Genomic DNA, 16112 nt, shown 5'->3' on the forward strand with positions numbered 1-16112 from the left:
CGTCCCCGAGCTCTGAGCCGCCCGCAGGTCGCAGCGGCAGAGAAGAAGAAGTGCTGCAGTGGAAGGGCACAGCGATGGCGGCGTCCATCAGACTCGGACGGAGGGCCGTTTTCATTGCTCTCAGAGCCATAAAACCCAATAATCTGACAGTTCAGAATAGACTAATAATTCAGAATGAACGCCAGCGGACAGCAGGCTGGACCAGAAGCGGCTTCAGACACTTGTTTCAATCGCCGTCAGTATGTGGTGAGTGTTTTTTCTGGCAGATCAGCAGAAGGACAAGACTCACTTTTATTAATTATAGCTCAGTTTACATCATAACAGCACACACACACACACACACACACACTTACACTTGTATCTGGTCTCATCCAGTCATCCCTGATCTTGTTGTCACGCAGGTTAGTATCAGATGATTGTGACACTGATCAATATTTGCTTTATTGTGTAATTGCTCTCTGCTGTCATAGTTGTATTTCCTCAGGATTTCATTCGTTTAAGTGCTATTTTTCATGATAAAATCGATCAAATACAACCTTGAATCGTCTAATCTGGAACAGTTTAAATGGCACAAATGAAGCACAGCTGTCTTGGGACACGTTGATCCCTTAATATCACATTTGATCATGTGTTTTTATGCTTTTCAGACTTCAGTTTTCTGTCATAACTTGATCACTTTTGTTGTAAATTGAGCTGATTTGCATGTCACCAATGTCATAATGTCATATAAATGACTAACATCCATGAAAATCATTATTTATGTGCACTTTGTGTCATAAACACATTCCAGTAGAAAAACAAGAACCGAAAAGACCTGATATACTTAAATTATATTTATTTCATACCAAGTATAGTTTGAATCTTAAGTGTCTTTTTTTTAAATTGAGATTTCTGCATCATCTGAAGCTGAATAAATGATCTCTCCAGTGATGTGTGGTTTGTTCGGAGGACAATATTTGTCTGAGACACAACTATTTGATAATCTGGAATCTGAGGGAGACAAAAACATCTAAATATTGAGGAATCATCTTTAAAGTTGTTCAAATGAAGTTCTTAGCAATGCATATTACTAATCAAAAATTAAGTTTTGATATATTTATGGTAGGAAAATTACAAAATATCTTCATGATTTTTGGCATACATTTTTTTTTTTTTTTTTTTTTATAATTTTGACCCTTACAATGTATTATTGGCTATCGCTCCAAATACACCCCAGACTTCAGACTGCTTTTGTGCTCCAGGGACACACATCAGTCCAGACTTACTGATATAAACGGTGTAATGTTTGGAGTACTACTTGTACACAATGCACATTTCTTAATATTAAGCCTAAAATGTGTTTTGATGTCACTATCGATGAGGATTGCATGATCTTTGAATAATATTGGTCTTTAAATGCTAGAGATTGAGTCGCTTCTGGATTTGATGTGTATTTGTGAAGCAGACTGTTGTGTGTCCAGCAGGGCTCGCTCCTCTGAAGGTGCAGATGCCAGCGCTCTCGCCCACCATGGAGGAGGGAAACCTTGTCAAATGGCTGAAGAAAGAAGGTTAGTCATTCTCTGAAACACACCGATGAGAAGGATGCCAGGGTTTCGGCAGAGTTTTTAAAATCAAATCGAACTCTTTTTAAGACCAGCACAAATATACATTAATAATTGGTCAATCTACATTGGATTGTGGGCTTAATCCTGAAATACACAAGGACTCTTATTTTGAAATGCTTTACTTCTAGCAGCTGCACATTAAAATATTTGAGGAAGATAAAGGGCTCATCCAAATACTCACACTTCTGAAATATTAATTTACCAATTATTTTAAGGTCAATTATTTTAAATGAGTCTCTTTACTAATTCTGTGTTATGCTGGGATGACATGGATTGTCAGGCTAATTTGGGAATAAAATCAGAATTTTAAAACAAAACAATTCTGCATGAGTACTTGTGTGTGTGTGTGTGTGTGTGTGTATCAACATGAACAGAGGATAAGCTCTGTGCTCGGACTCAAGGAGAGGACGCTGGTGCTGGTGCAGATAAATGTAAACGTCAGTTCTCCAGTCGTGCCAAAATAACGCCAAGTTTTTATCCACTAATCTTTTACTATCCTTGCCACCGACCAGTGACCTTTTTAAAAAGAAAAAGAAAAAAACCTGTTTGCCCTCCGTATCACCCAACTGTGGACCGTTCTGGATAGCTATCAGGTAGCTTTCGAGTGTCCTACCTGTCTCCGCTAGCAAACCACCTGCCCGGAGACTCCCTGGAATCGTTCATCGCTGCTGCTGCGCGGCTAAAAGCAACTGTCTTCCACGCCGTCGCCGGCTCCTCCACCTTGTGTCAGCAACACAAAATATCGCTCCAGGCACACGTGATCAGAGCGGTGTCTCTTACCGGATGAGTAGTTTGGACCTCTCCATGGCAGCACCTCTCAGTGAGCTGAAAGGAAAACGTGGAGTGGATTCATTACAGAGGCCTGGCATCAACTGAATACCTTTTCTTCTTTAAATGAGAGCTGTCCGCAAGGATACAGCTACCTCCAGACAGCTCGCAGCTCAGGGCGTGGTGGCGCCTGTCAGTCATCCATCGCAGCGATCTGGAGCTATCTGCAACCATTACCTGAATTATCTTCATTTGAATGCATTGCGTTTAAATGTAAGTCCCCTTCCCATGTGCAGTTCCTCCTCATCTACTGACCACCGAAACCATCCCTTCATTTATCACTGAGATGTCGAATCTCCTCACAACTTTCTGCACATCCTCCGCCGATGTTATACTTTAAGGTGATGTGAACATCCATGTTGACACCCCCTCCTGCCGTTTTGCAGCTGAATTTCTTCAACTACTGGACTGTTTTAACTTAAAACAACTTGTAGGTGTCCCCACACACACCAAGGGCATACCTTGGATCTGGTCATTACCAACTCTGCCCCTCTCACCAGCCTGCAGGTGTATGACCTAGGTGTGTCTGATCACACCCTCTCCAAACCGAAGCGGAATATCTGTTTCAGAAACCTAAAAATCAAAAACCCAGAAATCTTGGCAGCAGACTTTCAGCATCTTTCCACACATTTTTCATCAGCCGACGAAGCAGTGGACTACTGCCACAGCCATCTGAGTAGCCTCCTGGACCTTCATGCCCCTGTTAAAACAAGAGCAGTCTCCTTCAGCCGCTCAGCACCCTGGTTCACAGATGGGCTTCGTAAGATGAAGTCAGCAGGTGGGTCCTTGAGCGGCGTTTCAGAGCCTCACTGTCCACAAATAAATCAACAACAAAAATATGCACTGTCTCTCAAAGAGGCAAGATCTCAGCTTTACTCTGGTGCCTTCAGAAACAGCCCAGGAAATTCCAAGCAGCTCTTTTCCACTATAAACCACCACCTCCAACCACAATCTCCTCCACTTACTGCCACTACAGAACAGCAGTGCAATAAATTCAAGGATTTTTTTCACGTCAAAATATTATTCACTCTGCACATATTCACTCTGTCCTCTCCGGTCCTCCCACCCAAATTGTTCCCCCAACATATACCGTCTCCAAACCCTTAAATAATCAGGAAGATGAAATCCTCCACCTGTCTCCTGGACCCTCTCCCAACCTCAATGGGAAAAACTCCTATCACTGTCCTAAGTCCCCTGATCACTACTCTTATAAATCATTCCCTCAAAACTGCTCATGTTCCCCCTGTCTTAAAAAAACGCTATTATTACACCACTGCTCAAAAAACGATTCTTGATCCGGAAGTCCTATACATATATAGGCCCATCTCCAATCTCCCCTTCATATCAAAAGTGCTTGAGAAAGCAGTTTCCACCCATCTTCAGGACCACCTCAAACATAATAACCTCTTTTGAAAAATTCCAGTCAGGTTCGGTTCTGCTCACAGCACAGAGACTCCCCTCGTTAGAGTCACAACAACCTCCTTCTGTCATCTGATGCTGGCTGTCCCTCCCTCCTCATCCTCCTGGACCTTTCTGCTGCATTTGATACTGTCGACCATGGCATTTCTTTTAAACCAGCTCCACCTCACTACTGGACTAAAGGACATTGCCCTCAGTTGGTTCAGATCGTACCTCACAAACCAGACAGAATACATCTCCCTGGGTCACTCCAAATCAAATCCACACACAGTTACTTGCGGTGTTCCCCAGGGGTCAGTCCTTGGCCCCATCCTCTTCATTCTGTACCTCACTCCCCTTGGCCAAATCATCAGCTGCCACAAAATTTAATTTCACAGCTATGCCGATGACATGCAGCTCTATGTACATGCCACAGCTGAAACCACACCCTCACAGTCATCCCCATCTAAACTCAGCTCCTGTCTGGAGGAGATAAAGGTATGGATGGAGCACAACTTCCTTCAACTCAATTGCTCCAAAACCAAAGCCATTCTGGTGGGCACTTCTCACCAGATCAAATCATCATCCATAACCAGTATCACCTTTTCTCACACCAACTTTCCCCTCTCATCAACAGTCACTAATAGGGTATTTTGTACTGCTGCCCCACATCTGTGGAATGCCCTCCCTGACTCCTTGAGGGCACCTCAATCCACTCACTGTTTTAAAAAAGGCCTTAAGACATTTCTTTTTAGCAAAGTTTTTTTTTTTTTTTTACCTGTAGCACTTTGAGATCTCAGATGAAAAGTGCGTTATAATGGAGCTGCATGTTTAAGAAACAGCTATACTCTGCTCGTTTACACACACTTGAACCTAAAATAACTCATAACTTTAGATCTCCCATCATAAAAGCATTCTATACTGAGGTGAAATTACAGACTCAGCTGAACTCTCGCAGTGCATTATGGGTATTATCTAGCTGTTGAGCGGCCATCAGTTGTATACTCGTTATTGTGGTGGATTGTGGGATTGATTGGTTTTGGACACCAATAAAAATGGCTGTCCTGTCAAATAGTGCCCTATTTAATGGTATGGGGGTGATTTCGGACACACGGCAGGTTAGGAGTTATGTGCAACAGACTTTCGGTTCAAGTCCTTTACATATTCTTCGTTAAATATCAAGCAGCTTCACTCAAGATGCCTTCAAAGCTTATTATAACCCATCACATATGTGGACTGATGTCTAAAAGTGTTTTATTTATTCTTTTCACTAACATATATATACTAAAATTAAATAAACCATCACCAATAAAACTGATTATCTTAAAAGTTCACAGATCTGTCTATTATTAATAATGGCTGTGAGCAGCAGCGATCTGTTTTCTGGGTTTGGTCATGTGACGTTCAGCATGTACACTACTGATCTAGACACATCCGCTGGGGTTACCAGGGGCATACAGAGGGGTTTCAGCAAGGAAACAAAACCGCACTAGTTAACGGTTACAGAACGAAAAAAGTTACAAAAGGAACATTTCATATCATATGTACTTAAAGGGACCACAATAAAATAACACTGTGTATAAAAAACTGTAATCTTTCAACAAAAGGCTGGTCAGTGGTGTAACTGTTGGATAAATGTGTACAGTGGGTCTGCATGAGCTGTAAAATACATAATATGAGCAAAATGGTTATGGTTGGCCCCTTCCTATCTCTGTGCATTAGTGACGGAGTATCATCAAGCCACTGACCCCTTCGGTCTTCCAGACAGGATCTGTTGTTTACCCCTGAGTGCAGTGCAGGAGAGATCATGCAATTAGACAAACCTCTTCTCTAGCTCTAATGCTGGTTTGACTGACACCCCCGTGTGTGTGTGTGTGTGTGTGTGTGTGTGTGTGTGTGTGTGTGTGAGCAGGTGATGAAGTGGCTGTTGGTGACGCTCTCTGTGAGATTGAGACTGATAAAGCTGTGGTGGTCATGGAGTCCAGTGATGATGGGATCCTTGCTAAAATACTCGTAAGTGTGTTTATTACACAGATATTGAACCAATGCCCAAACTCTGACATTTAATATCAATCTATGACAGAAGAGACTATGAGATCTGAGACGGATAAACAAACCCTGTATGTATGGAAATAAAACAAAGATTATGTATTTTTAATTCAAATAAATCTCTATTCAATGCTGTGCTTAAAGGGATAGTTCACCCAAAAATTAAAATTCTGTCATTATTTACTTACCCTCATGTTCCAAACCTGTATGATTTGTTTTCTTATGTTGAACATAATAAGATATTTTAAAGATTACTGGTAATCAAACAGTTGGTGGTGGTCACTGACTTCCATAGTCTTTTTTTCTTCTATGGAAGTCAGTAGCAAACACCAACTATTAAATTAGAGACTGTTTGGTGATGCTAGTGGGCACAGATATTATCATACACCTCTGTTTTAAAATGACAGTTTGCATATTAATGTGGAAACTATGTGCAGCTGACCCAATAAAAAGAAAGCTATGGGTGTGTCTGTGTCAGGTGCAGGAGGGCAGTCGAGGTGTGCGTCTGGGGACGCTCATAGCACTGATGGTCGATGAAGGTGAAGACTGGAAGCAGGTGGAGATCCCAGCGCTGGAGCCCGTGACGCCCACCACAGCTCCGCCCACCACAGCCCCGCCCCCTGCCACTGACCACGCCCCTCCTCGGACCACCACACCATCAGCACCCAAACAGTCAGTGTCTGCAAACAGATGTTGTTTGTTAATGTTTTTATATACAGAATACCCCCTCTGGACATAAAGATATATTATATTTTAATAGCTACAATGACAGTTTAAGACAAAATTGCAATGTATTAACCATACTTAAAGTCATCAATACCTGTAATATTAGTAAATCAGATAATTTTTCAGGTAAAGTTTGCAAAAATGAGTACAGCCTTGATTCAATTCAACCAAAGTGAACATTCTAGAGCACGGTTCACGTGACACGTAAAATACTTTCCACCTCGTCATGGTGAACATTATTTGGATGCAGAATGATAGTCTTTGTCCCATGAGGAGAGTGTGGACCCCTCGAAGTCTTCATTCTGTTAATCTGGGCTTTAAGAAGACTGAAGCATGTCAGTCTGTCTGCTTCCTGTGTGGAGGACAGCCGTGTGTTTCAGCTGCTGCAGTCTGAGAAGAGAAGAGAAGAGAAGAGAATCACGCTTCTCAGCTTTAGCTCTGAGACACTCACTGAAAGCTGAAGTGAAGGCTTGATTATGGTTTCATTTGGTAACTCTCTGGAGGGTGTACCTACACGTGTGTTAAACAGACTCTTCTGACGCCGCTTTATGATTGAGTCATGAAGCTCAGAGAAACACTAACATCATGTATAGTAGCACTTTCATTGTGGCTTGGTTCAGAAAGAAATGAGGCTCTCCAGCGCTCACTGAAGGAATGTGAGGTGACGATAACAGTCATCCTGGTCTCACGTGACAGTGCAGGCATTCACTGGCTCTGTATTGTGTGTGTGGCATTGACATCACTGTGTTCATGTGTGATTTTGGACAGATTACGCTTGAGTCCAGCAGCAAGACACATTTTGGACACTCATGGTTTGGATCCTCATCTGGCAAAAGCTACAGGTCCACGTGGGCTCATCACTAAAGAGTGAGTCACACACACACACACACACACACACACACACACACACACACAGCTGTGCAGGTTTCATATCACATCTGTCAGTGTTTCCCTACTTTCTCATACAAAGACAGGCACAGATCGAAATTTAAGGACCGTGAACTTTTCTTCTCTCTCTCTCTCTCATATATATATATATATATATACACACACACACACACACACACACACATTTATTTATTTGATTATTTATGTATGTATGTATATGTGTGTGCACAATCTTGTAGATGTTCATAAACGGTGTTCCAGTAAATCTATTTTTAGTTTAACAATGGAGGGTGTTAGACACACACACACTGAGCAGGATCAATACTAACACATACACACACACACACACTGAGCAGGATCAATACTAACACATACACACACACACACACTGAGCAGGATCAATACTAACACACACACACATACACACACACACACACACACTGAGCAGGATCAATACTAACACACACACACACACACACACACACACACTGAGCAGGATCAATACTAACACATACACACACACACACACACACACACTGAGCAGGATCAATACTAACACACACACACATACACACACACACTGAGCAGGATCAATACTAACACACACACACACACACACACACACACACTGAGCAGGATCAATACTAACACATACACACACACACACACACACACACTGAGCAGGATCAGTACTAACACATACACACACACACACACACACTGAGCAGGCTCAATACTAACACACACACACACACACACACACACTGAGCAGGCTCAATACTAACACACACACACACACACACACACACACTGAGCAGGCTCAATACTAACACACACACACACACACACACACACTGAGCAGGCTCAATACTAACACACACACACACACACACACTGAGCAGGATCAATACTAACACACACACACACACACACACACACACTGAGCAGGATCAATACTAACACACACACACACACACACACACACACACTGAGCAGGATCAATACTAACACACACACACACACACACACACACACACTGAGCAGGATCAATACTAACACACACACACACACACACACACACACAGAGAGCAGGCTCAATACTAACACACGTTACCATGGCAATGCAGCCTCCTCCTCCCGGGTGTCCATAGAAACAGAGAAACTGACCCCTGTTAATAATAACTCGAATCTGAAGATCTGAGGAAGACCGTTCAGCTGTGAGAAGAATGTGCATTCCTGTTAGATTATCCAGAGATTCGGTTATATAATAGTAGTGACATCATCATCATATTATATAAAAAATGTATCCATGAAAATTTGATTGGTCTGTTATCATCAGCCTAAGTTTCTAGTGCCAAATATGTTTTAAATAGATCTTTATGACCACTTTTACCAAATCTCTGACACTTAAACACCTAAAGGCTGAACAGATCAGAAAGACTGACAGTGCTGATGGCTCTACAATCAAACACATAGGCTTACAGAGTTTGAAACGGTCCAGGCTGACACTAATGTAAAAGATCTTTATGAAGATCTGTCCTTCGGTCTCTGTTCAAAGCTGCGGCACATTCTTACATTCAGTCCAAATCCAGTGTGCTTCTCTTATTAGCAGGATGAGATGGAAACAATCAGATTTAAAAAGATTGTCAGAAAAATATTGGACAATTTCATGTTTTTTTTTTAAATGTGAAATATTTGAGTCACAAGGCTTTTACAGTCATTTATTGATCACAACTAAAAATGTTTTCATTGAATTCAAAGTCTTGATGTTAAATGATTTCTACTGATTTCATTGAACTGTAGCTCAGAGAGAATCTCTTTCCTGCCATGAGCGGTGTCTTCGTAGCGTAGTGTACCGCTGTGCATGTGAAGAGTAAAAACCAGAGCAGAGGCGCTGATGATAGGATAGAGCACTAATAAAAGACATTTCACTTACAGGAACACTGTTACGCTGATCAGAGGACTGTGTGTGTGTGTTCCTGCTTATTATTATTGCATTGATGCCTCTTTATCATCAGTTAATATAATTCTGTGATTTTACACTGTCCTGCTGTTTTTGTTTTTTATTTTGTGTGTGAAAAGATACCTGCGATTCAAATTGCAATTTTTAAACAAACCCTTTGTTTGCACATATTATATAGTGACTTCAGTTTGCACACTATATGGAGGAGAACATTTGTTAAGATGCCGGTGTGGCTTCTTTCTGTAATGAGATATAATAAATAGGGCTGGTTATTTAATGCGTTAATTAGATTAATTAATTATGGAGAAAAATAATGCGTTATAAAGTTATTAATGCATTTGACGCACTTGACCCGGCCCAGACTTGTGTGGATTATCTACCATTTCATACAGTCGATTGATAGCTAATATGAGGGTGATGGGATAGCTAACAACTTACTGGGTGATGGGAACCTAGAGAATATGCCTGAAATTCAAGACATGGGCCTATCTGCTCCACCACCATCACACTCAACACCGGCGTACCACAGGGCTGTGTGCTGAGCCCATTCCTCTACTCGCTTTACACCCACGACTGCAAGCCTGTGCATGCATCCAACTCCATCATTAAGTTTGCAGATGACACCACAGTGATTGGACAATGATGAGACTGCCTACAGGGAAGAGCTACAGCACCTGGCCACATGGTGTGCTGACAATAACCTGCTTCTTAACACCAGCAAGACAAAGGAGCCCACACCGGCATTTCATTTCTTAATCCACGTTTTGAACGAATTTGGTGAACCATTTGGCGCGTTGAACCATTGGCCATAGTCATATTGGCTTTGAAGTGGCGCTGTATGACATCAAAGTAGCGCAAGAGTGATTCAGATGCACAAGGACTCGTCTGCTCTTTAAGCTCTCGCAGTTCTTTGACGTCACACCGATCGGTCTGATGGTGATGATCCGCTCGAACAAGACTAATGATTTAATGAACCATTCATGAAGAACCAATTACTTCACTCCTGAATGAATCATACATTTGAACGAATGAATAAATGACTCGATGACTTAATCATTAAGACATTTACCTCCACCTTTCGGCAGTTTTAGTTTATTAGTTAAAGTATCATTTCATTAAAGAAATAATTGTATATTTTCATAGTAATAATAATAAAATTAAGAAAATAAATTATTAAAGTTATAGTTCACCCAACCAAAAATAAAAATAACATAATTTACTTACGTGGTCCAAAGAGTATATGTAATCAAACAAAATATTACTTGCTGAACCTACTTTTTTTAAACAGTTATTGATGTTTTGCTCAACAAATGACTAAATGATCTTTTCAGAGTAATTATCTTCAAATTTGATTTGTGATTTAATTAGATTAATCACCACATCATGTAATTAAATAGATTAGAAATTTTAATCACCTACCAGCCCCAATAATAAATAAAATTAGCCTTTTATTGTCTAGATTATCAGAGTAGTCACTGCATGCAGTCCTGGTGAATTTACTTTAGAAACTCCTGTATATCTCGTGTCAAAATGAAAGTGATCAGTAATCAGTAATTTTCTGTGCCTGATTGAAGTGATTTGTGTTTCAGAGATGCTGTGAAGCTGTTGAATCAGAGTGATGAAAGGCGTCCAGCTCCTCCAGCAGCTGCGGTCGCTCCTCCTGCCCCCGTCACCGTCTCTCCACCCATCGCCCCGAGCACCGGACGCCCCTCCTTCCCACCCCTGTCTGTGCCCGGAAAACCGGGAATGCCGGTGAGCGGATCCTTTGTTTCATTTTATATTGTCGTGCTGGAATGAAAAAAAACAAACATTTTAAAGCACACAGTTCCCAGGAATGAACGATGTAGCATTAAGCTTTGATGTAAAATACAATTTTCAATCAGTATCATGCAGAGGATGTGGCCTTGGAGAGTTTATTCTAAACAAATGTGCTTAAAATATAAGGAGTGGCTGCAGTGATGACTCTTGGGATGCGTTATGTTTCAGGGCACGTTCACTGACATCCCGGCCTCTAATGTGAGGAGAGTCATTGCACAGAGACTGACACAGTCCAAGAGCACCATTCCTCACGCGTACGCTTCGGTCGACTGTGACCTCGGGCCCGTCATGAAGCTGCGGAAACAGCTGGCCACGGGTGGGACACCTTCCCTTACATCACGCTACAACATGATAATCCACCCAGAACAGCAAGACAGAGGATTAGTATTAAACTGCCTGTGCTTTGAGGACAGTGACGTTTATATGCTGCTCTGCAATAATATATCTGATCAGTGGATAATTCCTCAGGCCGCCCCACCTTCCTACACATCTCCGTTCCCCAAAAACCCAGAATGTCAGTTAAAAAAAAACAATTCCAGTAATAAATATATTATTTTTTTTGTAAAGGTATGTTTACACAGACTTTCTGACTGTGTTTGGTCTACACTGGTCAAACTGCGTGATGAAACATGATTGTCTGATGCACAGAGACCGTCTGATGATTTAGCTCAGATTCATGTGTTTTGAAGGAGATGAATGGAAAGCTGCTTAGCCTCGTGCTAACATCAGTTTTGTGTGTTTGTGTGTTCAGAGGACATCAAGGTGTCAGTCAATGATTTCATCATCAAAGCGGCTGCCGTCTCACTCAGAGTAAGTCATGAATCACAGGACTGTATCAAATCATTCATTCACTGTGGTTTTCATTTCCGTTCTTTATGGGAAATTAAACTGTGATGTCATTCATTGGCCACTGTTAGTGTTAAAAGGGACACAGTTTTACCCAAATGAAGGATCTTTTATATATTTGTGCTGCCCTTCTAAAGCAACACCTGATCCGTTCCCTGTGTTGGTTGTCTTCTTGAGTTTGGTCAAATGCTTGTGTCCTGCAGGAGATGCCGGAGGTGAATGTGACGTGGTCCGGTGACGGACCCCAGGCTCTTGACTGCATCCACATCTCCATCGCCGTGGCAACACCACGGGGCCTCATAACCCCCATCCTCAAAGACGCTGCTAACAAAGGGCTGCAGGAGATCGCTGCTACCGCAAAGGTCATTTAACATAACAATCATCAGAGTTAAGCTCAGAGTGCATATGGAGGTTTTCCTTCAGGGAGTATAACGCTGATTTCGATCTGGGGCGTTGTTGCATCATTGGCTTATTGAAGAAAGAGCTGTGTTCTCTTTCAGGCTCTGGCGCAGAAAGCTCGGGACGGGAAACTGTTACCAGAGGAGTATCAGGGAGGATCTTTCTGGTGAATACCATTTTATTATTTGAAGTAAAACCTGGATAACTTTCTTCCGACAATTTCTAAAAGAATTGTATTGGTCAGTGTTTTCATTGCAATAATAAAATCACACCCAAAGCACAATAATCACAATCAGATTTATCACCTAAAGACCCCATAAAATCATGATTCCTTTTTATTAAGTCGATATTTAAATATTTTTTTGCACAGAAAACTAATATACATGTGGAAAAATAATGATTTTCAGCCCTCATTCTGACTCGTTGTCTGAAATGATGGGCTCTTGAGGGGCGGGTCTTCTAAGGCTTGTCAGTAAACAAACTCTGTTTTTATTGGCTAACATAATTGAAGATAGAAAACGGTCTCAAGCTCCCCCTCAGTTTTCCTTGTGAGTACGATCCCCAATATTCAAACGAGCTGTTTTAGGAGCTTGAATAAATAAGTGCTTTGTTTCGAATGAGAAGGCAGTTTTAACTTGCACAGTTTTAACTTCTCGTGTCACAACAGCTTTAATAGATCGTGCTTGGTGTAATTCAGATCGTCTGGTCCTGCAGTGTTAGCTCCAACACCTGTCTGGAAGTTTGTAGTGAGTCTGCAGACCTTGGTTACTTTGGAGCTAAACTCTGCAGGAACAGGTCTGGACACCCCTGTATTAGACCTGTTTATCAGTCACTCAAATGGTTTGTTTGTTTGTTTCAGTGTCTCTAACCTGGGGATGTTTGGTATCAGTGAGTTCAGTGCTGTCATCAATCCACCTCAAGCCTGCATCTTAGCCGTGGGCGGCACCAGGACTGAGCTGAGGCTGGCCCCCCAGGACCCAGATGGCCCCGTTCTCCACACTCAGCAGCTAATGACGGTGACTTTGTCTAGTGACGGGCGTCTAGTGGACGACGAGCTTGCCTCACGCTTTCTGGAAAGATTTCGCACAAACCTAGAGCAGCCTCAGCGTGCGAGTCTGCCGTAGAGAGAGAGGAAGTGTTGGGACTGAATGTGCTCTGGTGTTATGGGGCTTCTCTTATACATGCTATTTATTTGTTAAGAAACACTTTGAAGCTCTAGGTCAATTAATAAAATCGTTTGAAGCACTTCTACCATAAATGGAATGGAACGTTCTGGTTATTTTGGAGTGAGAAGCATTCAGTGTACTGCGTGAAAGTAAGTCATGTGGCAATGTTAAGGCACCTTTATAGTGGACGATGTGTGTCAACTTAAGTATCAAATCATTGAACAAAGCTATTAAATCATGTTGGGACACTATGTTTGGACTGCCAAATAATCCAATAAACCCATGTCTTCTGCTGCACTGAATCCGAGTCATTTTCTGCTGTTTTCTGTTCTTTATCATGCTTGTTTGCATACTGATCACCTGTCTGAAACTCCTCAGAAAGCTTTCGCTGGGCAAGCTTGCTCAGAGTAAACAGGTAAACTCTGCTCGCCGTTATTGTTCTTAACTGTATACACTTCTGACATTAATATCAGTATGTAAAGGATGCAGTAATTTGGCAGAGACGTCTCAAATGGACCTGATATCCCACCATGTTCTTCATCTCCATGAGCTGGTCTCCTTTAATGTTCAGCTAAATCTAACATCTTTACTGATCGTTTTGGCCCAAATTTTGCAAACTAAAACTGGCACAAGCTTTAAGGTGAAAGTATATTCAGGAGTGATTTCCTTTGCTTCTTGAGTATCTGAAAATTAGGTTTGGAAAAAATGGTTATACTTCTGTGTAGCACTGCACCGCACCCATGTGACTGTGTGCAACTTTTACTCTCACGGTACTGTTGCACAAATTAATCAAAAGAACATGATATTTTGCTTCAGGTGGTTGCTAGGGTTCTTATCTCATTATCATCAATGTACATCTATTTGTTAATAGATATGTAGCACATCTGTTCTGCCAAGACCAATCGCATGAACGGTGCCATGTGTATTTTCATGCTAAACCACTGCAAGAGCTGTCATGCCATGAATACAAAGTTCTGTCCTGACACACTGATTGCGCAGGCAATTAGATTCAAAGTCAGTCTGTGATAAACCCATCTGTTTTTCATGATGCCTGACATTGTCTTGGTCTAATAACCATGGACTTCCTGGGAAAAGATGTCATTTTGACAGCAGCATATGTCTCTGTACAATCCAAACACATGCCTCCGCTTCAACGGTATCTTCACACATACAGGTGCATCTCAATAAACTAGAATTTCGTGGAAAAGTTAATTTCAGTAACTCAACTCAAATTGAGAAACTGGGGCATTAAATAAATTAAATGCACACAGACTGAAGTAGTTTAAGTCTTTGGTTCTTTTAATTGTGATGATTTTGACCAACATTTAACAAAAACCTGTATGCGATGGCACTGATGAATCTCATACGGTGACATTCCTCTAAAATAGAAATCTGGATGGTCCTTTCATTATTGATGAGGACAAACTGATGTCTGTTTTTCCCAGCTGGAGTGATGTTTATCTTTCTCCCTGTCTAACACAGATTCAAGTTGTATTTCCTAATGCAGCGATAGACCGTTAAATGACAACGATTTTCTGAAGTAATTGATGCGATAGAGACAGATTCCCTGTGAAGACCTCATCACCTCGATGACCCATCGGCACAAGACCACAGTAACCAGACGAATCCTCTGCACAATCTGGCCTCAAGTAAAGTCAAGTCTGCTTTATGGAAGGACCTGGGGATGGGGGATGTGGGATCCTGGGGTTCTGGCCTGGAGACTCCGCAGTCTCCTCCCTGATGGCAGCAGACTGAAGAAGCTGTGTGACGGCTGTGTTGGATCATCTGCAATGCAGAGGGCTTTGCAGGTGAAACGGGTTACATATATGCCCTGGAGGGAGGGTCCCCAATGATCTTCTCAGCTGCTCTCACTATGCGTTGCAGAGTCTTTCGGCAGGACACGTTGCAGGCGCTATACCACACAGTGATGCAGCTCGACAGGAGGCTCTCGATCGTGCCTCTAGAAGGTGCACATGATGGGGGGTGGGGCTCTGGCTCTCCTCAGTTTGCGGAGGAAGTAGAGACTTGAAATGTCTCTGCTTTTCTCTGACAGCACAGTGGTGCTGTTTTGTTGCTCAAAGCGAGTGAAGTGGGTGGGTGTTGTCACAGCAGGTCCGTGGCGAGCACCAAGATTACTCAAGATGAGGGGAGCATCTGGGCACTCTCCGGTGTTACGGTTTAACTGGTTACCGTGTGATCTGGTGACCAACTTCCTGGTTCAGGTCTGATATTCTTGCGCTTGCGGCATTCTGAAAAGTTGAGATGTTTTTAACTCGATGCGGTGCGGACGCACCTGGAACAAATGAGCGCATCGCGACCGCATCACTTCCATTATGAGCGTGCTTATCGCGCGCCTACATTGGGAATAACGAACTTGCGCACAAAAGACGTGATATGTGAACGGCCCCTTAAAAGACAGCGCGCCGT

The 16112-nt window shown here is 42.2% G+C and overlaps 1 protein-coding gene across 2 annotated transcripts; it reads left to right on the forward strand.

Moving 5' to 3' along the window:
• Nucleotides 1-33: 33 nt before the first annotated feature.
• pdhx (pyruvate dehydrogenase complex component X) lies at nt 34-13980 on the forward strand. 2 transcript variants are annotated; one of them, XM_026239445.1, is made up of 11 exons: nt 34-246; nt 1461-1547; nt 5743-5843; nt 6358-6551; nt 7374-7472; nt 11046-11208; nt 11443-11590; nt 12026-12084; nt 12324-12482; nt 12621-12685; nt 13379-13980. In XM_026239445.1, the coding sequence occupies exons 1-11, from the start codon at nt 75-77 to the stop codon at nt 13641-13643; spliced, it is 1512 nt and encodes a 503-aa protein (XP_026095230.1). In that variant the 5' UTR covers nt 34-74; the 3' UTR covers nt 13644-13980. The 2 variants fall into 2 exon arrangements, with proteins under 2 accessions (XP_026095230.1, XP_026095231.1); XM_026239446.1 differs by having other exon boundaries at nt 1464-1547.
• The last annotated feature ends 2132 nt before the right edge of the window (nt 13981-16112 follow it).

This window comes from Carassius auratus, chromosome 50 (genome assembly GCF_003368295.1).
Source record: "Carassius auratus strain Wakin chromosome 50, ASM336829v1, whole genome shotgun sequence".
NCBI lineage: Eukaryota > Metazoa > Chordata > Actinopteri > Cypriniformes > Cyprinidae > Carassius > Carassius auratus.